The following is a 27,670-nucleotide window of genomic DNA, read 5'->3' as shown; positions in this document are numbered from 1 at the left end:
TTTGCTCTTGCTGTTTGCCACCACCATGAACTGCAGTCCTCTGCCATGTGCCACTCTACCTTATAGCCTGCTGAGAATGCACTTGAAACCTCCAAAGTGTGAGCTACATAAACCTTTCCAGGCTGGCCAGATAGCTCAGGGGACTAAAGCACCCTCTTAGGCAGATGCAGGGACCGGGATTTGATGCCCATGCCGTATGGGCCCCACCCCCCCAGGGCACGATGAGACAAGTGACTGAGACTGGGCATGGTGGCGCTCACCTGCAATCCCAGTGCTTCAGAGGCTGAAAACAGGATCACTAGGAGTCTGATCTGTGTAGTGAGACCCTGTACTAAACTTTTTTTTAAAAAATAATTTACATACTTTTTTTTTTTTTAATTTTAACATTTATTTATTGTGTGTGTGTGGCCAGCTCAGCCCACCAGGGGGCAGGGCTGGCATGTGGTGCTGGGGGATTGAACCGCGGTCCCTATACTTTGTCAAGCTTGTTCCAAGTAGGTGCTTTAGACCACTGAGCCATCTCTCCAGCCCCTTGTACTAAACTTTTCCTTCCTTAATTTTGGGCATCAGGTATTTTGTCCCAGTGAGAGAAAAGTAATTGAGACACCAACTCTCCTAAATTGGTGTGGTAGAAACAGAGTAGGGAACAAAGGCAATACTGGGGCCAGCTCCATGGTCAGTCTCTGTACCAGGGGTGTGTGGCAACTGGTTATCTTACTACAAATATGACCAGGGATGGCGACCGTAGGCTGCTTCTCTGCCAGCCCAGGCCTCCGTGAAATACCATCATGTGCTGGCAGTAAACTCTGCAATCTGCCTGCCTTGTACCTAGGATTTTAAGGGTCCATCACCGTCCTCAGCACTGTGACTTGAGATTGAGCCCAAGGCTTTTGGGCTCAGTTATATCCCCAGTTTTTCTTATGGTCTTTTTGAGATAGGGATTACAGGCGTGCCACCATGCCGTCTCTGTGCAGTTTAGGCTGGCCTTGAGCTCAGTGTAGCCCAGGCTGGTCGGAAACGCTCAACAACCCTCCTGCCTCAGCCTCCCAAAGTCCTGGGATTACAGGTATACACCACCATGCCTGGTGGCCCCAGCTCTTTTAGTATTTGAAGCAGGGTCTTGGATGGAGACCAAGATGACCACAAACTTGCAAGGATTCTCTTGCCTTAGTCTCCTGAGTACTCAGATTATAGATGTGTACCAACATGCTAGACTTTTTTCTTGGTAAGGCATCATGGCTAAGCCAGCAAGTTTTAAAGTTGATTTTTTTTTTTTTTAGATAGGGTCTTACTATAGTCCAGGTTCTGCAGATATGGTGCACACCTTTAATCCCAGCACTGGGGAGGCTGAAGGAAGAGGATCACTTTTTCTTTTTTTATGGTACCAGGGATTGAACTGTGAACCAGGCAGGTGCTTAAGCCGTTGAGCTATCTCCCCAGCCCAAAAGAATTATTTTCAACTCAAAACTAGCCTGAACTAAATAGGGAGACCCCATTTAAAAAAAATAAAATAATCTAGGCTGGTCTTGAGCTCCTCTTGCTTCGGCCTATATGATGAGATTATAGATATATGCCACAAAGTCTGGCTATATAAATTGTTTTGAGACATTGAACTGTGTACCCCAGGCTGGCCTTGAACTCAGTCTTGCCCTGGCCTTACAAGTGCTATGATTATAGGTATGCCCAATACCTCATCTTCCCTCTACAGCAGAATGGTCGGAAGATGTCCTTCCTCCCTGTCCTAATGTCCAGACACTGTTGGTGTTGCTTCCAGGGCAAACTATGAGAGACCTGAGAAGGGGAAGTAGTCCAACAGTGGTACTGTGGCCCTAGGCTCCAATACAAGGTGGGGGATTGGAGCTGAGATTAAACCAACCACAAATGCACCCCAAAGACAACTGGAGATGGACACCAGATGCCCATATTCATACCTGTAGGATCCCAGGCCTCTACCCACACAAGCCAGGTCCCCAGGCTCTGCTCACATGCACATACGTAAGGCTGGGCCACATCTGGGCTCTACATCTTCCCTGACACATCTTGGGAAAAGCAAGGACAGGCGAGATCAGAAGAGAAAGAAGGACACGATGTGGGTTTCTAATCCAAACGCACTTGTCTTTATTCAAACCAGGGTCAAACTGGTCAATGGGAAGTGCCCTGAAGCCACATGCCCGAGGGAGGTGGTCTTCCAGCAAGGCCTCGCCTACTATGCGGGGTCCATGCCACCTCAGTGTCAGCGCTGCCGCTTGGACCAGGTGGCCGGCAGGAAGTCACCTGCCTACAGATGCCACCAGGTAACCAGCTGACAAAAGCAAGGAATAAACAAAAAACAAAAACACACTCAGTAGATTTCTTCTTTAGCTCCCAGAGTTTCTGGACCAACAAGTCCCAACCCCCAACCAGGAGTGAGGGGGCTAAAAATGCCCCCACCCCACCAGTGCCAACCAAACCCTGTTTTAAATTAAAAAATAAGCCAGTATACATCGTAGAAAATTTCTCTTAAAAATCTCACAATTTGTAAATGTATATTTTTAACATAAAAGTTTACAATATACGGTAAAACAAAAGGCTCAGGAAAATAAATCTCAAAATAAAGGAAGGAAAAGAAACCTGAAGTCTTGAATTAAAGCTGAAGACATTTTTTAAACCCTGTTGTTGAACCAGTGACTTTTTTTTTATTGTGCTGATGGGTCAGAGAAAGAAATGTATTTAAAAACTGCAGTCCGGACACCCACAGCCGCCTTCAGGCCTCTACCCTCCCCCCACCCCCAGGTTGAGTCGCTATTTTTCCGACAAGTCTGATTGTCAAAAGTTCACAAGTTTCAAATCCTGCTCTCAGCGGTGCGGACGTCCACATGGCGTTGTCCTAGCGTCGGTAGGGGTGGAATCCTTGCACATTATGGTTCTGACCTCGTCCAAAGCCACTGCCACCGGCGGGGGGGCCCCCTGAGCCGGGAACAGAAGGGCCCCCATAGGAGGGTGGCTGCTGGCTGGGGTCAGAGAAGCCCTGTCCAAAGCCACTCAAGTCCTGCCCGTAACCTGCTGGGGAGAGAGCGCTGTGAGTTCTGGGCCTCAGCAGTCCACATGCCCATCAGCTCTGCCCTTGGGCAGCAGCCTGGACTCAAGACAAGTGTGAGGGCCCCACAGGGCAGGAAGGCACCAGGGACGCAGCCTGGCTGGGGGCACACCAGCAAAGAGACAAGTCACGAGTTTCATCTTTAAACCCTCATGGGTAGGACCCACACAGAAGGTAGGAGGCTTCCCAATCCTTCACAGGCTACATGATCCAGCGTTCTCCTGGTGCTTTCAGGTGAGGCAGGTGAGGCATCTGGCTTTGCTACACACCATCCAGCTGCCAGAGACCCAGGGCATTGAGAGTTTGTTCTCGCTCGTGTGTGCACTTTCCAGGCCAGGCCCATCCCACGTTCCAGCATAGCACAGGGACATCTCAGGGCTGGGCCCAGAGCCTGCAAGGCCCAAATCTCAAAGTGGCAGCCAGTTTGATGGTTAATAGGGGTATGGGGCACATTGCTGACCAACCAGTGTCAGAGCGATGATATCCACTGGGCAGGCTCTCTGTCCCTAAACAAGACCCAGACACACACACCACCAACCTCAAGGTAGGAGATCTTGGTGGGAAAGGGGGCAGCACCATCTTCATGTGGATAGCTTGGACCCTGCTCTGGCCTGCCCCGGGCCTGAGCTCCCAACTGGGGCACTAGCGGACATGCTGCTGGGCACTCCTGGAGCCAGCAGAGATCCTGAGGGCACTGCCAGTATCCATCTTGCCCTGGCCCAGAGGTTCCCCCGTCCAGGGATATGGGAGGGCAGCAGAGAGGTGGCACCCACAGCACTGGCTGCTCAGCCTGACCCTAAGAGTCAGGCCCAGGCAACCACAGGAGTCAGAAGCAGGCCCTACATGGGTGTTCGGCTCCCTGCAGCCATGGCACCCAGAGCTATGCAATGGTCAAGAACTAATGTAAGGGCCGACCAGATAGTTTAGTGGATTAAAGAGCCTGCTTAGGCAAGTGCAGGGACCAAGGTTTGATCCTTGGCATGCTGTGCTAGCCCTGCCCCCAGGGCACGCTGAGATGGGAATGAAACTGGGTGTGGTGGCGCGTGCCTGTAATCCCAGTGCTTGGGAGGCTGAAAACGGGAGGATCACTACAAGTCCGATCTGTGTAGTGAGACCCTGTATTAAATACATCAATAATAATAATAATAATAATAATAATAATAATGATGATGATGATGATGATGATGTGAAGTTAAACTGAAAGGGCAGAGGACTTATTTAATGCAGTGCAGAGGCTCTGGTTTAATCTCCAGTACCTCAAGGAAAAAAATCAGCTTCAGAAAGAAAACACCAAACCCAAGAACCAGTGTGTGCAGTGATGGCACCATCCATCCACCCACGCTAACAAGAAGTCCCTCAGGGCTGAGGTCCACCTGCCTGACAGGCAGTGAATCTCTTGGACCCTATCTACTACGCCAAGTGTCCCCAGGTTCCACAGGAGCCCAGAATAGGTACCCCCAGACCCCTATCTGTCCTGACTGAGGTAGACCTTGGCACTGGGCCCCAGGTAGGAATGACAGACATGGAGAGACAAGTGTCATGACCCAGGCCCCACAGTCACCTTCACCCCCAGGGTCTATCCAGGCACTATCCACATGGTGACAAGCTGTCTCCAGCCCCCAGCCCACCCTGATGCCTGTCACCCAGCCAGGGCCTTCTATAGCCCTGAGCCTTCTACAGAGGACTGCTGGAGAAACCAAACCAACCAAGGGGAAAAGGTCAGGCCAGGGGCCCTGACACACACAGTAAGGCCTCGAGTCCCGAGAGTGACTGCAGAATCTACCTCCCAAGCCTGGCCTTGGGCTCCCAAATCAGCAGGCCCAGAGGCCTCTGGAAGCAGGACACACAGGGGCTGCAGGCACTCACCATACTGACTGTAGGGGAACTCTGGCTGGGCTGTTGGGGGCTTGCTCATATCTGGAGCAGCCTGAGATGGAGGGGGCGGGAAGGCCAGAGGTGCTGCCCCAGGTGTGGCAGGCGGAGGAGGGACCCCTGGAGGGGCAAACTGATCCGGTGGAGGGGGTGGAGGCCCGTAGCCAAAACCTGCAGATAAAACAGAGGGCACAAGCTGTGACGTGCAGCCAGATCTGGCAACGTTTCCACCTTGAACCCGCACAAGAGACCTGCTCTCCTGGGCCTGTGTCCAGAGGTGCAGGATGTAATGCTGTAGGGAGGAATTCCATGGCAAAATGTCCTTTAGAAAGGACAGAAAGCTCCCAGCCCACACAGCACAAGCAAGTGCAGGAAGGTAAGGAACCCGAGTGCTCAGTAAGACAAAGGCTGAGCTGAGTGAGCTAACAGCCTTGGGTTCTGCCAGGATCTTATCTTGTTACACAAGGGAACCCTTTTCCCTAGAGCCAGATAGAACTCAAATGTCCGGTTCTAGGCCTCAGCCACAATCAACCTGAGGCCCAAAATGTCACTCAAGTATGTGACGCACCCTTAACACCAAAAGAAAATGGCAACATTCACACTAGTTCCATGCCGAGCCACCTGTCTCTCAGCCACACTGTGTAAGGTAGTGTGTGTCTCCTGTTTCTCTTTACCTTTGAAATGGGCACCAAGAAACCCACACACGTGCATGGGGCCTGGATCCCCACACCTGCAGGACATGAGATAAGTGCTCTAACAGTGTGCGCACGGTGGCAGATTTTAATTCAAATCTCCAGTAAGAAAAGTGTATAGTAAAGTCAGGCAAGCGCTGAGGTTTTACCCAGCTGTGGTGGTACATGCCTGTAATCTCAGGACCCAGGAGGCCACCCTGGGCTTGTCTCAAAACAACAAAGAGTGGAGGTTTCACCCATGCAAATGGCCCTCATGGGGCAAGGGACATAGCTCCGTGGCATAAGTGCCTGCCTGACAAGCAGAGTTCCAAGTCCTGAGTTTGACTCTCAGTACCAAAATAACAACAAAAAGGCTCCGACGTGTGGTTAAACAAGACACGATGTCCAGATCTTGTCTCGGAGGACTCAGCCAAGGGAGATCAGGCCTGCAGGGACTGTGAGCACCTTGAACATTAAGGAGCAGAGCCAGGGGCAACAGAAGTCATTTGCTCCAACCCTGCACTGAACATTCAGGGAAAGCACAGGGTGGCACAGGTATCTCTGACAAGACCATGTAAAGTATAATCCTGGCCCACACCTGTGTCCCAGAGTCACTATGGCAAGAGCAGGCAAGGGCTGGGGGAGACTTACTGAACTGCGGTGGGGCACCATAGCCCTGTGGGAAGCCCTGAGGAGGAGGGAAGCCGCCAGGAGGGGTAGACACGATGTAGGAGGCAAAAGGCGGAGGTGGTGGGGGAGCTCCTCTCCCCGCAGGGGGTGGTCCATACCCACCTGGAACACAGAGCAGAGTGAGTGGAAGAATGTGACATAGCAAGTCTGGGCCACTGGGGGCCTACACATTCCCTTCTTCCTTAGCACAGGAAATGGAAGGACACCACTTCCAGGCCACTATCCACCACCAGCAGGGCTCCCGACCACAAGCAGGGCCAGATGGATGGAGCTCTGCCAGCAGCCTCAGGACTGTGGCAGTCTGCTCTTCCCCTTTCTCTACAAGTAAGGACTCACCAATTGCCTGTCCTGCTGGCACCCACATTCCTAGATGGGAAAACAGAAGAGAAGGGTTGATGCTAGGTTCCCCATACTCAGTGCCAAGGAGCCATAGCCACAGGCTGGGGCTGACTCCTGATCCCTCTTGAGGCTCAGAGACATAGCTACCCTAGGCCTCTGGGTGGCAGCACTGATCAGAGCCTGTCTTGTGGATGAAGCCCTTCCTAAACCTTGTCAGAGTGGCCTCCTGTCCCCAAGTACCTGACAGTACCTCCCCCAAGAGGCAGGCACTGCTTGCTAAAGAGGGACAGGGGTACCCCAACTCCAAAGGAGGATACCAACACCTCCCAGCCTCTAAAAATTAGGAGCACAGGGACAGTGCACACAGCCTCCTGCAATGCCTGGGTACAGAAATTATTCTGTCAGGCTGTCAGGGCATAGTAGTAACCACGTGTGAGCCCAGGGATCCCTTCCCAGAAGCAAACACACATTTCAGAGGGAGATCCCCTGAGAAACTCAAAGGTCACACACATCCATTTCAGAGGTAGGGGGGCATCTGCAGACCTAAGAGACCTAGGCAATCAACCACACACTCACTGCAACACTGGGCAGACTGCCTGGCAAAGGTGACAAAAAATGTAAGATCCAAATCCACCAGGTCCTCAGGGTGCACTGGGGGTACTACCCACCATACCCATGCCAGGGACTGCAGAGGGAAGAACTCCTCATGCCAACTGAACCAAATCTAACCTCTCACGTGCTCAGACCTGCAGCAGCCATTCCTGCAGCTTTTCCTGTGACAGTAAACTACTCCCCAGATTGCAGGGAGCACTGAAGCCACAGTCAGCAACACTACTGAGAACCAAAGAAACACAGGTGCCTTTGGGAGCTGGGACAGTGTCCAGACCCTCCTCCACCTGTATGCCCTAAACTGCTACACAAAAAGCCAGGCCCAGGAACCCTGGTCTCCTTGGTGAGGGAAAGAGAAAGCTCCGACTGCCTTACCTTGTGGGCCGTATCCTTGTTGCCACGTGGGTGGGGGCTGGCCTGCCCAGCCATTGGCGGCACTGGGCACAACACGGCTGCCCCACTGGCTGGCACCTGGCTGCCCTGGTGCTTGGCTCTTGCTGTCCCGAGGTTCAGCCCGTTTAACTTCCACCTAAACAAACCGAGCTGAGGTTTAGGGAGCAGCTTCAGCCCAGTGCCCCTTCCCTTCAGACACACCCTCAGTAACTTACAACTACACTTAGCATCTTACAACTTAAGACTAAGTACTTAACTATAAACCTTATTTAGGCCAGTATTTTTTTTTCTTAAAAAAAAATTTTTTTTTTGCTCTTTAATTTTTTTTTGCTTAAAAAATGTTTCTCAGGTACAACAGATAAAGTGCAAGACACCCGCGCCCCACCGCTGTGGGCAGCAGCAGGAGCCAAGAACCCTTGGAGGTCTGAGCCATACTGGGTCTCACCCGAGTTAAGGCGGCAGCACCCTCCTGAAAATGGGACAGAAGGCATCAGCACCTCCCCAGCCTCATCCCAGTTGGGCGTCTCAGAGCCCAACATCCTGTATTTTACCGCATACCTGAGAAACACAGTTGGTTTTGACTTAAGATTTTATTTAAAATGTCTAATGGAAGATAAAGACTTACCTTCCCCAGGCTAATGCTTAAAGAATCTCAATTAACTCAAAAGGAATGTCAGAGGGAATGGATGTGATAAGAGAATCTTACATTACATCTAACAAAAAAGTAAACAAACATGCAATAAAATGGACATTTGAATCAGTAAGCAATCTTCATACTGTGTTGGCAGCAACCCAGACTCTCCCTGCATGGCCAGGGCCTCAGTCTCTGAGGACGTAGGGACAGGGACAGGTGGGGATGGGGCCAACCCTACCCGACCTAGTTATTCTGAGCACAGGCCTGACCTTGCCTTTCTGCCTCCTTTCAAACTGGCCAGACAATAAAAGGATCCCCAGTTCCAGAGCTGCCTCAGCTTGGAAGACTCTGAATCTTTCTTATTTTTAGGATAAATTTTAATGAGAATAGAGACGAAGATTCTACCTGGAGTTATCCTTGGGGTCTCAGACTGGACAGGGAGGCGGTATGCATTCAGAATTGCTTTGGCTCTGTCTGTTAGAGAACAAACAGGAAGCCTGGCAGAGGTACAAAGTCCCCCCACCTGCCTGATACCCCAAGGACACTCCTATGATGGGAACAGAATCCTGTTAGCTCAGGGCAATGCAACAGCAGGACCAAGGGACCCATTTCAAAGGACTCAAATTAATGAGTCTTCACACACTCTTCTCAGGGGAATTTGGTTCCTGCTTACAAAGCAAAGCAGTGCTTGTAATCTCAAAATAATTCTTCTACTCTTTCCTAGCTCACACAGATGCAGTCACCTGGTACCACGGGGGACTGAGTCCTTCATAAGCAGAAGCCCCCACTGACAATCCAAGTGGTGACCAGTGAAGGTCAGCTGGCAATGGGCAGGCCAGACTCTCCAGTCTTTGTCTACTGTGGCAATGAGCCCCTCCCCCACCAGGTCTCCTCAGCCAGGTCAGATATGGCTGGGGGAATCAGGGGAGGTGCCTGGGGACGGAGCACCGACGTGTAGTACATAGCCTTTTCTGCATCACATAGCAAGGCCTCACTTTCTCTAAATTTCTAATGTCACGGGACCTTGGAATACTGCAGGCAGAGTCCTTTGAACTTAGTTCACAGCTGCCAGTCTCTTGCAATCTGCATGCTAATTTTAAACCTAAAGCTTCAAGCAATGTCAAAAAAGGATTGGTTCCTGCTCAGTTAGGGCCAAAAGGAAGTCATGAAGTCTTCAAATGATGCTAGGCCACCCATATGCAGGAAGGACTGCACTCTGCTGCTAACCAAGGCTCAGGTAAGGAGACTGAGGGCACAGACCCTGGGGCTAGGGGAACCACATCTTGGCCATGGCCTTCTCTGAGGCATCAACCCTAAGGAGGCGGAGCTGTGCATCAGTGAAGGCCTCATCAGACCCACACCGAGGCAGCTCAGCACCACCTGAAACACTGAGCGGGCTTTTACAAAGACCAAAAAGCAGTCTTGCTCAGATGTGGCCCCCGAGCCTTAGTTGCAGGGTGCCTGGGGCATCCCCTCAAGCTGACTCCTCAGGAGCCCCACTGTCAAGGGCCCAATGTGCTGTCCCTACTCAGCTCTGTGGGAACAACACAGTATGAAGATCAAACAACCAGAGGTCACTTGACTGCACAGTGGTTAAGTACTATATCGAGAGCATGTGGCTGGTCCCGGAGTTTCACAGTAAGTGACCCAATTTAAAAAACCAATCCTTCATGATGTTTTTACATTTCTCTCAGTTTTAAGTGGAACCTCAGTTCTCAGAGGCCCTTGCTGGTCACATTACAAGTCGCCATTACACAAAGGGGATGGGGCAGACATCTGAAGGAGTGGTCGCTGAAACCAAGCCTGAGGCAACACTGTGATCTCACTGGAGGTTGGCCCCCCATGCCCCGCCCCTAGCCCAGGAGTGCCAGCCCACTGGGGAAGGGGCCCCCAGCCCCAGGACAGAACTAGGTCCAGCCTTACACAGCTGGAACCACAGGGTAAACTTGTCTGACCCTCTGTCTGCTAAGGAATGTTCCTTTCCAGTGAAATCCCTAAGTTGCCTAAGACTTGGTTTGATCTTAAGGTAAAATAAAACTACAACTACACACTTTTTTGCCCATGATGTCGTGAAAATGCATGTTGACAGCCTGGTCCACTGATTGTTCGTCCTCGAAAGTAATAAATCCAAAACCTAGCCAACGACGAAGAGTGAATCAAGGTAGCAGGGTGTTGTGACACAAAACAGGATGATGAACAGTATTAGGGACGGACCAAGGGATCAACCCAGGGTTTCAGCTAAGCGTGTATGAAGATGCTCAGCCCAGCTGGGGCTCCCTGCCTGGGAGCTGCCATCTCAACAGAGTGGCCAAGGCTGAACTGTGACGTCCATATCCCCCATCCAGACCACTGAGGTCTCTGCCCAGGCCCAAAAGTGGGCTTGGGAACTGGGTCAGAGACATGTGGGATCGGAGACCACATCTTAAGAGGTCTCCATGACAATTAACGAGCAGTCTAGTACATCTAAGGCCTAGGCTGGCTCTTGGCTCTGAGGTTAAGAGCCAGTGGCCACAGCAAGAGGGGACATCGGAGAGCCACCTCAATCAGGGTGTGTGGGTGGGTGTAGCTCTGCTTCTCTGAAACCCCAGATTCTCCCCCTTGGCTTGCAATTTGCTTTGCAGCTAGTGCTGACAGCAGCCATATATTGTTCTAAAGCATTAACCAAGTACAGTTCTACCACAGTGAGCGCCTCGCTAAGCTTATCCAACACTGTTGGGTAAGCCCGCGGAGTCCTATCAGAGTAATATATGTATGTTTATATGTATATAAGTAAATAAACAGGTAAAACACAAAGATACAGGCCACAACGGGTTCCAGCAGGTCAAATTCTGCTGTCAGCAGCAAGAGCAAGAGGCACCATGTAATTAAAAAAGAAAATTTTAAAGAAAAAAAAAAATTTTAGCATTTCCCAAACACAAGAAAGTGGCAGTATAAACGAAGTTTAGTTGGTCTGGGGTGACCATGGCCACCCAGCTAATGGGGCGTGTCTCGTCCTATGTGGGCGGCAGCCCTATGTGCATCAGCACCTCCCAATGGCTCGGTGCTTGGGCACAAAGAAGCAGGCAGCACAGGGATGCCTGAAGACCTCAGAAGAAAAGACGATGAGGGAAGAGCTGGGAAGAGCTGAGAGCAGGGCTGAGTCAGGGTGACACCTGTGTTCGTGGCAGGGGCACAGGGTGTACTACAAAGCATCACACGGCAGAGGGACAGCACGACACAGGCCACTGTGCATGGGACAGAGGCACGAGCTGGTGGCCACAGGCTATAGGTAGGGAGTAGGGTCGGAGCAGGTGAGGGACCCCAGGAAGGAGCAGCCTGTCAACAGGACTTCTCAAGCTGATGAAATAGGGTGCTGGGACTCCAGCCAGCAGGGACCAGGGACAGAAAACTGTGGGCAGGAAAGGATGGAAGTAGGGAAGAAAGGGCAGCTCAGGAGCATGAGGTGTCAAGATTCCTGGGGAAGGAACCAAGGCTCAGAGCTTTCTGATATGTTCCGTGCACACGCTGTACCTGAGCATGACTATGCGCAGAGGTGGCACAGGACAGGAGGAGGGAGAGTGGAACCATGAAGGCAAAGCACATGGGAGGAGACAAAGGCCAGAAGGCATAAAACCTGAGGCCAGAGGAGTGAAAGGTGAGCAGAGGCAGCAGGCTGGAGCGAGCGTGAGCCAGTCAGGGCTGCAGCTGCCATGAGGCATGAGTTTTTGCACACAACACATTCTGTGGTGGAGACACTGGTGGGGTCCCACAGACAGGGATGTATCCACTATCTTAAAGTCAACCGAGACGCAGAAAGAAAAGGGGGCAGGAGACAGATCCAACTTAAAAGATTCAGAGAAACCAAGAAAGAGCTTGTTGTCTGGAAGGACCCATGATCTGCCCTCTGCTATCAGGCACCCTCTCCGGTCCTGAAGGCTGAGTTCAGGGATATGGATCCACATGCCTGCCCCAAAACTCTCTAGGCAGCTCCAGCCACGCTTCCATCAGCGTGGGCTCTGCAACACTATCTACATCCAGTCCCAGCCAGACGAGGACAGCTGGGAGAGCAGGTGCATAGCTGTGCCTGGCCACAGGGGGACCAGGGGCACCCAAGAGCAGCCCTCAGCTTCCTTGCACCGAGGTTTCGCAAGATCGGAGGCATTATTTGGAACACAATATAGGTGATGACAACATGTGAGAAGTTGACATTTTCTCAAACAGCAGGAGTGTCTGAAGCCACAGGGCTGGCTTGGTCCGGGAACAGTGCAAGAGGCGGTGGGTCGTGGGGAAGGAGCCCGGGGCGGGCTGTCTAGAACGATCTGTCTGTCAAGAGGCAGCAGCGGGACAGAAACACACTGAAACTTCGTTTACACCCCACTGGAGCAAAGCCGCTCCCTCCTCTGACTGCGGGACGGGCCTGTACCTGTGTGATATAATTTAGCACCTGGAGAAGAGAAATCTAAAAAGATATCGTTAATCACAAACAATTCAGAGAGAAAAGGAAAAACAGCTTACTTAACATTACTGTATTTTATTATCAGACACTTAAGTACATCACTAAATATGTATGTCTATGTTAAATTAAGACTAAAACTTAACAGCTTAATCACACGAAGTGAGAAATACATTCCTTAACCATGGAGTAAGAGGATGAAGTTCAAATGGCAAACTATTCTCCAGCATGGCGGGCGCATGCTGTGGGCCAAGGGGCTGCCTCTGTTGACCTGGGGTACGGGGCACATAAAGGGCCATGTGACTTAGCGCCATTGCACATGGCTGGCTCAAAAGCAGTTGATGAACCAAAACTGCAGGCAGCAACAAACAGCAGCAGCCACAAAAAAAAAAAAAAAAAAAAAAAAAAAAAAAAGGAAAAAAGTGGGCACTGCCACCCCGGGCCCAAACCAGTGTGGATGAAGCGCAGATGGTGCAGATTGCCCAAGGGGCACCTCCCCTATCCTTCCCCTGCCCCTCTGACCTGAAGAGAAAAGCAAAACAAAACAAAACAAAACAAAACAGGGGGTAGGGGGTAGAGTGGCATGGATAGAGCAAGGAAAGCCCAGGTTCCAAGCTGAGCTAGGCAGGTGCAGCGGAAGTGTGAGAGGGACTGGCCACACTGGCAAGAACAGAGACGACACGGCATAGCAAGCTCACAGTCTGTGGAACCACACTCTTCCAGGAGACATGTGAAAACAGAACCATGTAGGAATTCATGTCTGGTTATAAAAACTTCACAAGGACGAGCCAAAAACAATGTGACATCTGACCTGGGGAAGCAGACAGGCTGAGCAGGGCTGCGAGGGAAGCCTAGGTTTTGGCGGCTTGTCTCCAATTCAACCTCACTGAGCAATGCCCTGCGGCCACCTCCTAGCCTGGGTCTGGGGTGAGATAGTTTGCCATCTGAGGGGGAAAGGGCAGAGGTCAGGACAAACAAGATCTGTCGTTACCTCGAGGCCTCTGCTTCTCCGCGTCATAGATCATGACCACTTCGGTAACCTGGAAGGAGAGGGCAGAGTGAGGCCTGGGCAGTGTTTGGGGACAAATGTCAAGGAACTATCTCATTCCAGCAGGAGCTAAAATTGAGGGACAATTACTGGGGACTGACTGAGCCTGGCAAGTTCCAGGGAAAATGCTGCCTCTATAGGTCTCAAGTGTGAAAAGAGGTGGAAGGCCAGTGCCCACTGGGTAGATACAACCATTGGGCCCAGCCCACTGCCTGACCATGAGTTTGCTAAGGTAGAAAAGGGACCATGATCCTGGCTACGCACCCTAGCAGGGGACAGTATCCAGAAAACCTCAAAGGTCCCCTTTCTACTCACACTCAAGAGAAGGGAGACATGGATAGAAGCAGTATGTTCAGCTCTCTCACAGCAACTGAGTGCCTCCAGGACAACTGCAGCGGCTCCTGGTCAGCTGCAGCCTAGTGCTCTGCCCTTTCCCCCTTTCCCCTTGCCCTCCCTGCCCATCACCTTCTCCCTGGCATCCAACTGCAGCACCCCCTGGTACACCTGAAACACCAACTGCACCAAGAGCTGGCAGCACAATCCTCGAGGATCGCATGAGACAGTCTCTCTTCACAGGACAGTATGTCTTCCAGCTCACACCCTCGCTGGCACCAAGCCCCAGTAGTAGCTGAGCTCAGGATCCTGGCTGTCTATACCATAGGGTGCCAAGTTCTTCCCTGTGACTCCCATGAGTCTAAATTCCACCAGATTCCAACTTTTTCCAGAAAACAAAACCACACTCAGTAGGAGTTTTGCCATGGCTGGAACACATCCAGCAGGAAATGGGTGAAACAGCATCCTACAACCCTGGGGGCCTGGTAGATAGGTGAGCTCCCCTCCAAGATGTGTGTTACTCTGTTGATGGATGGACCAGAAAAAACATCTCCCTACGGGTGTCAGAGAGAAAAAAAGCTAACCCAAGTGCACACACAGGTTAGGATCATGGACTAGTCTAGGACACTCTCACCAACAACCAAGGGATAGCAGTTTCACAGGCACAGCTGTCTCCATAGCCAGGCCAAACCCCATGTCTCGCCAGGTACCACTCTGCTGCTTCACACTATGCTGGTTACAAGAGAACTGCAGGCCTACCTACTACAAGGCCACCTGCTTAATTTCCACTTGTTGGAAAAGTCTGACCACAAAGGGAAAGACTAGGGTACAAGACACTGGGAACACCAGAGAGCTTCCAGTGCCCAGGAATGTGTGCTACACCTTCAGCCTCCAGGAAGCCATAGGGGCAGGAGTCACTGTGACTGGCCAGTGCTGCTGGCATGCCAAAGCACTCACCACTCCGAATTTCTTGAAGTATTCCCTGAGCTCTGTCTCACCACAGTTGTGAGGAATTCCACCGACAAAGATCTTGTTTGATTTACTGCTATCGCTTCTGGGTCCTTTCTGCTGTGTCAAGGAGAAAAAGGGGTTAGCAGTGTGCAGTGAGGCTTTAAGGTTTCCCACAGGTTAGATGACAACTTTGTCTTAGTTTTCGAATCAGCTAAAGACAAGACCAAAACGTTCCAGGAACCCACTGAGACCAAAGAGCAACTAATACACTAAGCTGTACTGACTCATTCCTCTGCAGACTAAGGTGATAGGATCTACAGCACGCAAGGTTATGTTTCAAGTGCATACACGGCATACCACACACCCTGCCTGTTGTTCTGAACTGTAACTGCCACAGTATCAAAGCTCCATGAGTTGGGCACAGATGATAGGCCTAAAGTTCTAGCTACTTGAAAGGCTGAAGCAGGAGGATCACTTAAACCCAGGAGTTTGAGGCCAGCTTAGGCAACACAGCAAGACTCCATACAGTTCTGTAGTGCAAGGCTAAAGATTTTATTTTTATTTTTCTATATTTAGGACAGGGTCTGTAGGGTCTCACTACATAGATCAGACTTATAGTGATTCTCCTGTTTTCAGCCTCCCAAGTGCTGGGATTATAGGCAGCCTGCCCTGTTCACTGAGTTGGGTGAGATAACTCAGTGGCTTAAGCACCTCCCTGGCAAGTGCAAGGTCCCAAGTTCTATCCCTAGTCCTGGAGGGAGGGAGCGGGAGCGGGAGCGGGAGAATGAATTACAGCTAGCTAGCCAAGAAAAGTTAGGTCTCAGGAAGACATTTTTGAGCTGGCCACACAAATGAGCAAAGAAAGTCTAGCAAGTTGAGTCTGGTAGGACATCAGTCTTGCTCCATCTCCCTGATCCAGGTCCCAGGTGCCCTTTTGTACCCCTGCTTCTAACCACTCCTGTTTTCTATCCAACGCCTTTGTGTCTTATGTGGTCATCACCACTACTGTGATGATAGTTTCACAGGTGCATATATGGGTCAAAAGCCAAAAAACTAGGCAGTTTATTACATGCCTGTCACATCTCACTACTGGCAGGAAACTGGAGATTTAGCTAATGGACAAGCAGGACATGACCTTGACTGTACTGCAGTCTGCAAAGGGAGGCCATAAGATAAGAGACATCTATGAAACTATTGTGGAAATGTAAAGACCAGACATATGATGTCCTTACTACAGTGAAGGTGGGTTTGAGTTCTGACTTTAGGAGAATACCTCTAGTTAGGAGTGGTATCTATATTGGGAGATAGGCACAATACATAACAGATATTGGCAGAACGTTAACTAATGGATCTACTGGAATATTCAGGTATTCATTATATTAGTCTCCCAATTTTTCTATACTTGAAAAGTTTCTTATATAAAGTCAGAAAGCCAGGCATGGTGGCAGATGCCTCTCATCCCCTACTCTGGGAGGCCAAGGTGACTGAAAGTTCAAATTCTGGCCAGGGAGATAGCTTAGTGGAATAAGCACTTCCCTGGCAAGCACAAGGGCCTCAGTTCAATCCCCGGTTCTGCCAAAAAAAAAAAAAAAAAAAAAAGAAAGTAAGTTCAAATCCAACCTGGGCAACATAGGGAGATTCTATCTTAAGAAATTTTTATTTATTTACTTATTTTTTGGTGGTACCAGGGATTGAACTTGGGACCTTGTGCTTGCCAGGCAGGCACTTAAACTGCTGAGTTATCTCCTGGGCTCTTTAAGCAGTTTTTAAAAAGGACTGAGAACATAGCTCAGCATGAAGGCCATGGGTTTTATTTATTTTTTTGCAGTACCAGGGATAGAACACAGGACCTTACACTTGCCAGGCAAGTGCTTATGCTTGCTAAGCTATATCCCTGACCCTTAGGCCATGGGTTGAATCACTAAATAATCACAAAAACAAAACTAAACCAAACCCAACCTAACCCAGGTCAGAAAATAGCACACAGGGAAGCTACTCAGCCCTTACCCATCCTTCCTTTGGCCGTGTCCGCTCTGGCTGCATCCCTCGAGGTGTGCATGGCTTCGGATCGATCTGTAGGAAGTTTCAAGGCAGACTGTAGTAACCATAGGCTATTTTCTCTAAGAAAGTTGTCTGCAACAGCAGCCACCTGGACAACAAGTTGGTTTGCTACTGGCTACTGTGTTTAATAAACCCATCGGACCCCAGTGGTCTGTCTAACCTTCCAACCAGCCCCACATGAAAACAGTTTCTACAACAACACTGAAGTTCAATGATGAACTTACGCTGAAGGCTAGACAGGGCAGGGAGCACAAGGCAACACTTACATTCCGGCCGTCCAAGGTGTGTGGTCTGCTGGCCAGCACTGTCCCCACACAGTTTGGGTCTTTAAATTTGACAAACCCAAAACCTCGAGACTGGTTGGTTGTTTTATCTTTCATAATAACACAGTCTACAACTTCTCCATACTGGGAAAAGTAGCTGCGCAGAGTCTCTGCTCAGAGATGGGAACAAAAGCACAGACACATAAACCAGAATATTAAGCACATGTTTCATGGTTGGAGCGTATACTCATCCACATGCCAGCACACACACACGCACTTGCTCTCTCCCAGCTCATCATCCTGCCTTGAAAATGTCAGCAAGGACCCCTATATGTCAACTAGCTTAGCAACTAATATGGAAGAGAATCAGAGGCCATGGAGATGGACCAAGGGAATTCCATAGTGCTACATTATGTCCTCCTAAATTAGAAGTTAGTGATCAGAACCATGGAAAACAGCTATGTTAAGTTCTATCTTTGTGGAGGACAGGACAGAAAATATGACAGCTTCACATGGCAATTTGTAGTCCAGGACAATGACCTCACTACACACTCTGCCCCACTGGATTCAGAGCCCTTTACCCTTACACAGTACAGTCCTGCCTCAGTGACTATAGTTTACAACTTTCCCTGGGCTGACAGAAAAGAGGATCAAGCTAACGGTTGCAAAGCAAACATGCACTGCTCTGATCCATCAGCTCCCACAGTCCCAAGCCCAGAAACCAAAAGAATGTCAAGTGCTTCAACAGATCCAAGAGGGTCACAAGAGATAAGCCTCACAACCTCCAGCCTTCCCCACCTACCTTGAGTCGTGCTCCAATCAAGACCACCCACGAAGAGCTTCCTGAAATTCATAGAAAACAGAAAACATTCAGGATCAACTTGGCTTCAGGAGCACTGCATCCCACCACCCAAAAGCTGTCCTTTAAAAGGAAGGAATGTACACAAACATGCTCATTTATATCCACTTAGAGCTTACAGTGACAGAACATGGCTGTGTCTATACTGCTTACAAATACAGAAAATGATTCCACTGCCACAGGATGACCTATCCCCAAGCCCATATCATCTCTGCCATAAGAGGAAAGCTACCTCTGCAGCATGGTCCAGCACTGTCTCCAAGTGGGACTCATGCTTTCTTTTCTGGCTATATAGCAAGTGTTTTATGATTAAGAAGTCTAGCCTTGGGATCATAAACTAGGCACAGTACCACCCAGCTACTCAGGAAACCAAGGCAAGAAGACTGTAAGTTTGAGCTCAGGGCTAGCAGTGTGGCTCAGTGGTTAAGGGCTTGCCCAGTGTGTAAAAGGCCCTGGCTTCCATTCCCAGCACCACAAAGGAAAAAGAGTGATCATCCACAGTACAGCAAAGGAACAGCAGATCACAAGACACCACTCCCTACAATTGGAGAAAGGGTAGGAAAGAGCCTCAAGTAGTGACCTCATGCTCATGAACAAGGTCCATGAAGTCAACCTCCAAGTCCACACTCCCACCCCAGGTCAGCCTGGACAGTCTTTTCAGCCAGATTCACAGGGGCCTGTATCATGAGGAATCTGATGTTCAAAGGCCCAGCTTTCCTACTCTTTATAAGCTGTCCCAATCAGGGCAGATGCAAATGGCCAGGAGCACTGTGCTGACTTTGTGTCACCCATGCCATCTACTTAGCAAAGCTGAGACACACAATGGACCCTGGGGCTCATCTCCCAAAGAACCTCAGATGTCATTCAATACTTGACAAGCCCTGGGACAGACCCAATGGACTAGGAGGCAGGGAGAGTGGCTCTACCTAGCTCAGCTGCAATTTTCCTGTTCTACCTGCTTACCCTGAGAGGGACAAGTCCCTCAGTTGAGCACTAATTCCACTACCAACCTCTAAAGTGGACTGTCCAGAACTTAGAACTCTGGGCTCAGAGACACCACCTGTTACATAAGAAACACCTGGCCTGGTAGAAATGCCAGATCCCCACCTCCCAAGTTCCCACCAGCAGCCAACCACAACACACTGGGCTTTGAGACAAAGGACCCTTCTAGTGCTCAGCAACTGAGGAAGCATCCAGCCAGAGGGCAGCTTCTCCTACTGCTCTGACAGCTACACTGGAAAGACCCCTGCCAGGTGGCTATGGAGCCTGTCACTTCTTTGTTAGCCCTTGGCAAAAGTGCCTGCCACAGCAAAATTGTCAGAGCTTGTTCCTACTCTTTTTCTCTAAGTAAGGATAATTTAGTGTGAAAACAATTTTCCTACCACCAGAAAGGCACCCACTGCCATTTTCAAAGTGCTGATAAGCAACCTATCCCCCCCCCCCATTCACCCAGTTCTGACAGAAAGCTCAGAAAGGTAGGGACCCAGAGCAGCTCAAGCTCTTAGGGACAGATCTGCAGAGACATGTTCCAGAAGAAACTTGCTGAGCAAGCAGCAGCAGGAGGCTCAGGTTTAGGCCTCATTAAGTTAAAACCATGCATCTCCTACGCACTCTTGGGAGCCAGGCCAGGGAGTGCTCAGGTCAGGTCCAGCAGCTGGGAAGGAGCAGTGCTTCTGAGAGCCTCACTCCTCACTTGCCCAGCATGGGCTGACACCCTAGGAGGTAAGGAGACAACCACTAAAGCCAAAACAAGAAGTCCACCTCCCTGAGAAATGCCAGCCTCTGTTTAACAAGCCTTCCAAACAAAACAGGAAGGTGCTGAACAGAACAGGTGTACCTCCTCCATGCAACTCAATCCAGCCAGCAACTCAATCAGCCATAATGGAGTGGAAGGAACTGGTCAGACCAGTCTAAATTCCAGACCTCATTTAAATTGCAAAAACTGGGAATGAAGGGGAAAAGGGTGTAAATGTCATTACGGGTCCAACTGAAAAAAGTGGAAGAAACCTGCAGTTGGGGTGCTAATGTGATGTTCCGCTCAACTTCCAGATTTTGCTCCTTGTACTGTTTATTTAAAGCAGGCTGGAAGGGTCAGTAGACAGCTCAGCCCACTAAGCGCGTGCTTATGCAAGCTCAGGGACTAGTTCCTCCCTCGAGTGGAGCAGGCGACCCCTTCCCCGGGGTTAAGAGGTTGGCGGGCATGGTGGCGTGGCCCAAGCCTGTAATCCCAGTGCTAGGGAGGATGAGATGGGAGGATCACTACCAGTCTGAACTACATGAGACCCTGCATCAAAATAAATAAATTTTAAAAATAAATAAATGTGGGGCTGGGGAGATGGCTCAGTAGAGTAAGTGCTTGCCTGGTAAGCGCAAGGGCCTGAGTTCAATCCCCGGTTCCGCCAAAATAAATAAATTAAATAAATAAATAAATGTTTAAAAGCATGTCTTTGTTTTCAGCAATAATGCACACCACAGTATCCGTGGAATGGGGCTCTGAGGTCTCTGGCTTGTGCCCAACGTATCTGTGTGGTGATGGTGGGTAGCCATGCAGATGGTCTTTGTGGGAATTTTTATTTTCCCATGTTGACAGTTTTCTGTAAATTACAATTTTAAGTTGTGAAAATTTTCATTACCAAGGAAATGACAGATATCCAGCTTCTCAAACACTTCTTACTTGTGAAAAAAATCTGACAGCAAGGGGAACTGGTACAAGTTCCACATTCCTGAGGGGAGCAAATGCCAGCTGTGTGCCCATGTGAGAGGCTTCTCAGGCCACTCCTGCTTGCAGGTGGGATGGGCACTCTCCCCAGGCTACTCACAGAAGGTTCCAGAAGATGCTAGCAGATAGTTTCATCTCCTCAGCTGCAGGGTCGTCTCTTGTGCCCAGGCACTAAGTCTCAACCTTCAAGCCCCTTGGCCACTGTCCCACTATGGACAAGTGAAGCTACAAGAGAGGACCAGAGCCCCAGAGGTCTCACTGACCAGGACCTGCTCACCTACGGCCAACCTGGCTCTTGGCTCACTTTCATTAAGCATCCTTAGTACTATCTGAAGGTAAGGTGTGAATCGAACACTTGAACACTGTACTGTGCAAATGATGTATTACCACAAAACTCTACTCCAAGCCTCAGCCCACAGGCCCGGGGCAGGATTATTACACAATGATGGCATCTCTGAAGTAGAAGGCCAAGAGAGCCTATCCTACCTCTGCCCCACCTGATCTGAAAAATGTGTCCTTGAGTGTACAAGCATGGCACACAGGCCTCAGACCCATGGCTCTGTGCCCTAGGACCTGTAAAGCTCAGCTATCACAAAAACCTGTTTGTGGAGGGCTCTCCACTTCTCACACTTGAGGATAACTGCAGGGTGTTGATGCCTGACAGTAAGCATTAGAGATCTTTGACTACTGGTGGCCTCTATCCATCCAGAAACTTCACAACCTTTGCCTCCCTGAAGCACAGCATGTAGGGCACCTGAGCCAACAGACTCTACTGACAAACACTGCTCTTTCATGGACTTAGTTCACAGAGCAAAAAGCAAGAAACAAACCAACCCTGACTTTTGCTACGGAGCCTTTTTCTTCTTGAGAACAAAAACAAGCAGAGCCTGCTGGCCTCTCCCTCCCCCTAGTTCAACTACTATCACTCATGTCCTCCTTAAGAGGTCCTAGTCACTCTGCCCACCCGTACAGCTCACTGTCCTGGCCAAATGTCAGACCCTAAATATTTGTCAATAAGGGGCCTCCTGCCTGAAAGCACTGCTCACAACTCTCAAGGTGACTGACACTGATGAAAAAGGCACCCAACCACTGTTCCTTTGAAAGGAACAGTGTTGTCACAGGGCTGAGCTTAGATAAGCAAAAAGGCCTCATAGAAATCCCCAAAGCTGCAGTTTGGAAGGAGTACAGCAAGCCTAACATTCTCTGTGTTGGGACAGCAAAGGCCCTGGAACTCCCCAGTCCAGTTCATGTATTCCTTGGATGACCTAGGAAAGTCCCCTGCACCTCTGAGCCTGTCTTCATGTCAAGAGGAAGAGTTATCAGCAAGACCACAGTGCCTCCAGAAATTGCAGTGGGGGGAAGCTGGCCAGATAGCTCAGGGGACTAAAGCATCTGCTTAGGCAGAGCACAGTGGCTGGGGTTCAATCCCTGGTATGCTGAGACTGTGACTGAGACTGGGTAATAGTGGCATGCACCTGTAATCCCAGCACTTGGGAAGGCTGAAAACAAAAGGATCACTATGAGTTGGATCTACGTATTGATATCCTGTAGACCCTGTACTAAATACAAAAAAAAAAAAAAAAAAGTGGGGGGCAGCACTGAAGCACTTCCTTTGTGGGGAGCAGCTGATTCTAGCACTGTGGATGGCCAATTTTAAGACAGGGTCAAATTGGTCTTTTTTTTTTTTTTTTTTTGCAGAACCAGGGATTGAACTCAGGTCCTTGTGTTTGCCAGGCAAGCACTTATTCTACAGAGCTAGCTATCTCCCCAGCCTGAATGGCCTATTTTAAACCCTCAAAATCAAAGAAAGGTAAAGAGCATGATCCAACTTCACGGCAAATTTTACAGGATTCAGACCCAGGAAACACGTAATCAAACCACAAGGAACAAACACAGGCACACACTGGAACCAGATGACAAAGACCAAAGACTGCTCACTTTGGCAGTGCACACATCACTGATGGATGTGGACAGCACAAAGGTCGGCACAGCCTTGTGCAGGTTGGGTTGTGATGTAGGAAGTGTTTGAAAAAAGCAAAGATGGGGCCGGGGAGATGGCTTAGTAGGATAAACACTTGACTGGCAAACGCAAGGATCTGAGTTCAATCCCTGGTTCTGCCAAAAAAAAAAAAAAAAGAAAAGAAAAGAAAAAAACCAAAGATGTTCTCAAACAGCAGCTCTCACTTTGGACAAGTCAAACACCCATGCCAGTGCCACAGCCTGAGCCTGGGAATTCATTGTCTGTGGACATGTGTGGCTGGCACACCTGGGGGTGCTCTGGCATGGAGTGCATGCAGATCAGGCATGCAGATCAGGGATGCCGATCAGGACCTAGGACAACCCTAGAAGAGGAACTTCCTCCAGTTCCCACAGGGAGATTTTCCCCAGAGGAATCCAAAACTATAATGACCTAGGAGCCCCTCAGTACTGCCCCTCTCCTTATCAGCCTCCCCCTGGAGTCAGGCCCTCCGTTCTGTGCTGCTCTCCATCCTGAAAACCCTAACATCCACATTCTTTCCACTCTGGGCCCAGGCAGGACCCAACTCTAGTGTATCTGCTTCCAAAACTGTTCTCACATCTACTACACAACCCTAGGCCAGTCTGTAGACACAGCAGGTGGGTCTGAGGGTGCCTCCTGGCATTCTTGTGTTGGTTAGCAGGTCTAGTACAAAGAGGTGGGATGTTAAAGAAGGGATTAGATCAATGGGCAGAGGAGCCATTGTGACTTTTGTGCAATCGTCAAGAGTGGGCTGATGACATTCCCTTATGCACATCCCCTATAACCATGTGCCACCTTGTGCCACCTTCTGATGTAGCAAGGCCTTCAGCTAATGCAGTCCTCAGTCTTGGACTTCCACCTGAAGAGATGGAAGAAATTAAACTCTGTCCTTACCACCACGCTCAGGATTGTCACAAAAGCACAAACATACTGAGAGCTACTTTAGCAACTCTCCATCACCACTGCCCAGCTGCAGGTTGGCCAGCACTGGGGTCCCACACGACTTTTCCACTTCTTCTGCTTTCTGTGACTTCCCTTTCTCTATGACTCTGACCTCAAAGATGCTCCGTTTAGAATGGCGAGTGTACCAGATACAGTAAAATCATCCACGGGCTCCACCATTCCATGTAAAGTTGCACCAGAAACCAGTAGGAAAAAGTGGCCTGAGCCCTTGCAGTGACCCAAGGTAAGCCTTTCTGTCCATTAGCCACACCTGGGCACATCACATCAGACACCAAAGCAGCTGCTCACAAAGAAGCCCTAGAACCTCTGGGTGGCTTTCTGTAAGACTTCTCTTAAGAGTCTGCATACAGGGGCTGGTGAGATGGCTCAGTGGTCTAAAGCACCTATTTAAAACAAGCTTAGCAAAGCACAGGGACCACGGTTCAATCCTCCAGCACCACATGCCAGCCAGCCCCTGCCCCCTGGTGGGCTGAGCTGAGCTGGCCACACACACACACACACACACACACACACACACACATGAATAAATAAAAAATAAAAATAAAAAAATATTAAAATGACTTTAAAAATTAAAAAAAAAAAAAGAGTCTGCATACAAGGGACCTACACTGAGGGTGAAGTCCTCAGGCCAAGGCTCAAATGTTCCTGTTCATCAGCCTCTGGGCCCTCACTTCTTTTACTCGGAGCCTGGTGCTGGCATCATCTTTCCTCCCCCTCCCAGCCACCTTACCCCCTAAGCTAAGTGCAAAACCAGGAAGCAGAAAACACCAATAAACTTAGGATGCCCCCACTTCTCTCCTACCAGCCTGCTCACTGACTTCTAGGCTCTTCCTTCAAAGATGCAAACCCTGAAGTGGAGATCACAGGAAGGATGAGCCAAATTGCCTTCCTGGCAGTGATCATGGGTGTCCAAAACTTTCCTGGGACACACTTCCTGGGACTGAGCCCTTCCTATACTGCTGTCCACCCAAATTTTGCTTCCTTCTTGAAGGGAAAAGTTGACACTGGCCTTCTGTCTGTGTCTGGCAGAAGGACAGGTTCTCCTGACCATCATGCCCTGCCCTGAGGGCCTCAAAGTAGGTACCAGGAATGAAGAAGTCCAAGGTCCCTAGAGGAGTGTCCCACAGACCATCAAAATTATCAAATCCCAGCTACAGCCTCCCGGACACCTAAAAGTAAACAGCATCCTCAATCCAAGGACAAAATGCTCCCCACCACTTCACCACATTCAGCAGCTGTGGTCTCCTCAAAGGAAACTACAGAGACCTGTCATCAAAGTATAACAGGGTCACAAGCACCATAGTGACATTTAGGGCAACTCTGCAGACCATGAATGGATCTTGGACTTCCACACAATGTGAAAAGAAATCTGCATAAGATGGGTGTTTGTCAATATTTCTTGGCAAGATATCTACTTACAATAGAAAGTTCTAGGGTATCTGTATTCAGAACTTTAAGGGCTGGGGTATAGCTCAGTAGTACAGCACCAGCATGCCCAAACCACTGGGTTCCATCTCTAGCACCACATAAAAAAGGGAGAAAAAAAAATATAACTTTGAAACTTGAGCCATTTAGGTAGATTTGACAGGTGGAGAGGGAAACATAGCCATCACAAAGTCCACCACAGCTTTCCAAGTGCCTGAGTCTCCCACAGGGCTGCAGCAAACCCTCAGGCCCCAGGTACCTCTCTGCACAGCTTCCTCACTGCCAACACCAAGGATAAGCTGTCAGGTACACAGAATATAGCTAGTCAGCATCTTGAACCAGGAACTCAAAGCCCTCTTCCCTTCCTTTAAGCTAATTAAGGTCTGCACTCTCCCAGGGAAGGAGGGAGGGCACCTCATACTTTTGGCAGCAGAAAATGGTTTCCCTGGACACTGGAGCCTAGCAAGCACAACAGCTATCAATCCCAGGACCACTGCAGAGGGCTCATTCTCCCAGGTTCCCTCCTCTACCGTGAAATGCTATGACTTGTCACCCACTACTTAGCCAGTGAGTGCTGAGTACAATGCATGCTAGAAATAAGCACTGCTGTCCTAAATCAATATAGGAAGATGCCTTAGGCCCATAAGCACTTCACTTCCACACTGGCAGTGGAGCAGACCTGGCCCAAGGAAGTTGTTTCCCTACCAAATGGAGCAATAAAACTAAAAGCAGAGGGACTGAGAAACTCACACAAGACCTGGAAGAAACCCAGCCTGAGCCCCTGTTCCAGCCTCTTCCTGGAAGAATTCAACTATCAAAGCACAAGATCCTCACTGCAGCAGCTGGTGCAGCTTCAAGGAGATGAAGACAGCCCCTGGCCCTTCACAGGATGAGGCCTTCTGCCCTGTGGGACTCTTCCCTTTTAATTCAGGCAAGAGTGCCATGAGGCAAGACTGTAATTATACGGGAGTCTTAGGGTCACAGGTTTCCTCTCCTCTAGGCTGCGCAAGGAGAAAGCCCCATACAAGGCACACAGCACACACACAGCCACTTAGCAGGGCGGCGTGGTATTCCTGCACCAAAACAAGAATCAAGATGAGGCCCTTCGGGTGGTACCCCCAGGTGACCTTGGACCTTTGGGTCTCAGGTAAGGGACTGCCCTCATTCCTAACATTTCGGGGGCAGAGAAGCACTCCACAGCCTCAGTTCAAGGCGGGCAAAGCTGTAGGGACGCAGAACCTAAATTCACAACTGGCCTCACCACGTGCGTCGACCCGCCGAGTTCCGGCGCCGGCTGGGGGCGCCCGGCCTTCTAGGACACAATTCAGGGTCCTCACGCATAGAGAAGTCGGGAGGAGACGGTGGCGGCGACTCCTGCATGGGTTTCCCCAGACATGCCAACTCTTTTTTTTAGGGACCCAGGACTCCTCTGATCCTGTTTGGGGTCCCTCGAACCCTTACACTCCAACTTGGATTCTCAGACGTCCAGGCTCCCGTCTGAAGTCCCCCAGGTGCCTTGGCTCCCGCATGGGGTTCTGCCGACCCCCACGCTGACTTGGACTCTTAAGACTCCCAGAGTCCGGTTTGGCGTCCCCCATATCCCGGGGCTCCTGTCTGGGGTCCCCTTGGTTCCTACACTCCGACTTGGATTATAAAGACACCATGATCCGGTCAGGGAGCCGCCAGCCCTCTATGGGCTTCCCCAACCCCCTGGCTTCCGTCTGAGGTCTCCTTAGAGCCCCAGCTCCTCTATGGAGGCCACTAGACCCAAAAACCCGCCTGCGGCTCCTCTAAGGCCCCCAGCGCCGGGTCCAGACAGACCCGCGGCGCGACCGTCCCCCCACCCCCACCCCCGAGCCGGCGTGACCTTGACGGGGCGGCCCCCGCCCGGCCCGCCCCGGGGGCGGCGTCTCGGGGCCTGCGGCGGGGCGGGGGCGAGGGCCCCGAGCGGCGGCGCAGGCCGGCCCACCAGTCCGTTCTTACCCGATCTCGTCAGCGCCTGAGTTGTTCATGGCGATGGCGGCGGCGGCGCTCGGCGTCCCCCGGCCTCCTGGCTCGCTCCCGCCTCCAGAAGGTCACCCACTCCGTCGCCCTACCCGCAGCCGCGGCCCAGATCTGCGCAACGGCGGCGGCGGCGACCGCGGCTACTGCCTCCTCCCCTCAACGCCAACGGTCACCGCGCGTCCCCGCGCTGCCGCGCCGCCGCCCTGCGCATGCCCGGGCGCGCTCCCGCACGGGGCCTCCGAGGGCGGTGCCAGGGGTGCGCCGCGCGTGCGTGTGGACGGGAGGTAGAGTTTGCGCCTGCGCAGTCTCTATCGCTGAGAGGCCTGTTT

General features: G+C 50.6%; 1 protein-coding gene across 5 annotated transcripts; it reads right to left on the bottom strand.

Moving 5' to 3' along the window:
* Positions 1–2,092: 2,092 nt before the first annotated feature.
* Positions 2,093–27,553, bottom strand: Dazap1 (DAZ associated protein 1). Of its 5 annotated transcripts, none has more exons than XM_004632677.3 (12): positions 27,321–27,553; positions 18,175–18,215; positions 17,376–17,542; positions 17,056–17,121; positions 15,055–15,165; positions 13,708–13,756; positions 10,336–10,418; positions 7,633–7,786; positions 6,646–6,675; positions 6,271–6,411; positions 4,943–5,119; positions 2,093–3,042 (listed from the first exon to the last, which is right to left on the bottom strand). In XM_004632677.3, the coding sequence occupies exons 1-12, from the start codon at positions 27,347–27,349 to the stop codon at positions 2,867–2,869; spliced, it is 1,224 nt and encodes a 407-aa protein (XP_004632734.1). In that variant the 5' UTR covers positions 27,350–27,553; the 3' UTR covers positions 2,093–2,866. The 5 variants fall into 5 exon arrangements, with proteins under 5 accessions (XP_004632734.1, XP_004632735.1, XP_004632736.1 ...); XM_004632678.2 differs by having other exon boundaries at positions 2,093–3,039; XM_004632679.2 differs by having other exon boundaries at positions 15,055–15,162.
* Positions 27,554–27,670: the final 117 nt, after the last annotated feature.

Source organism: Octodon degus, unplaced genomic scaffold, assembly GCF_000260255.1.
Source record: "Octodon degus isolate 3935 unplaced genomic scaffold, OctDeg1.0 scaffold00050, whole genome shotgun sequence".
NCBI lineage: Eukaryota > Metazoa > Chordata > Mammalia > Rodentia > Octodontidae > Octodon > Octodon degus.
Note: the sequence above shows the minus strand (reverse complement) of the source record. Positions and strands in the feature narration are given on the sequence as shown.

Coding starts and splice junctions, on each gene's coding strand:
- Dazap1 (XM_004632677.3), bottom strand. CDS start 27,349: ATGAACAACTCAGGCGCTGACGAGATCGG. Junction 10,419..13,707: donor GGAGAAGCAGAGGCCTCGAG/GTAACGACAGAT, acceptor GTCGTTGGCTAG/GTTTTGGATTTATTACTTTC. Junction 5,120..6,270: donor TGGTGCCCCACCGCAGTTCA/GTAAGTCTCCCC, acceptor TTTTATCTGCAG/GTTTTGGCTACGGGCCTCCA.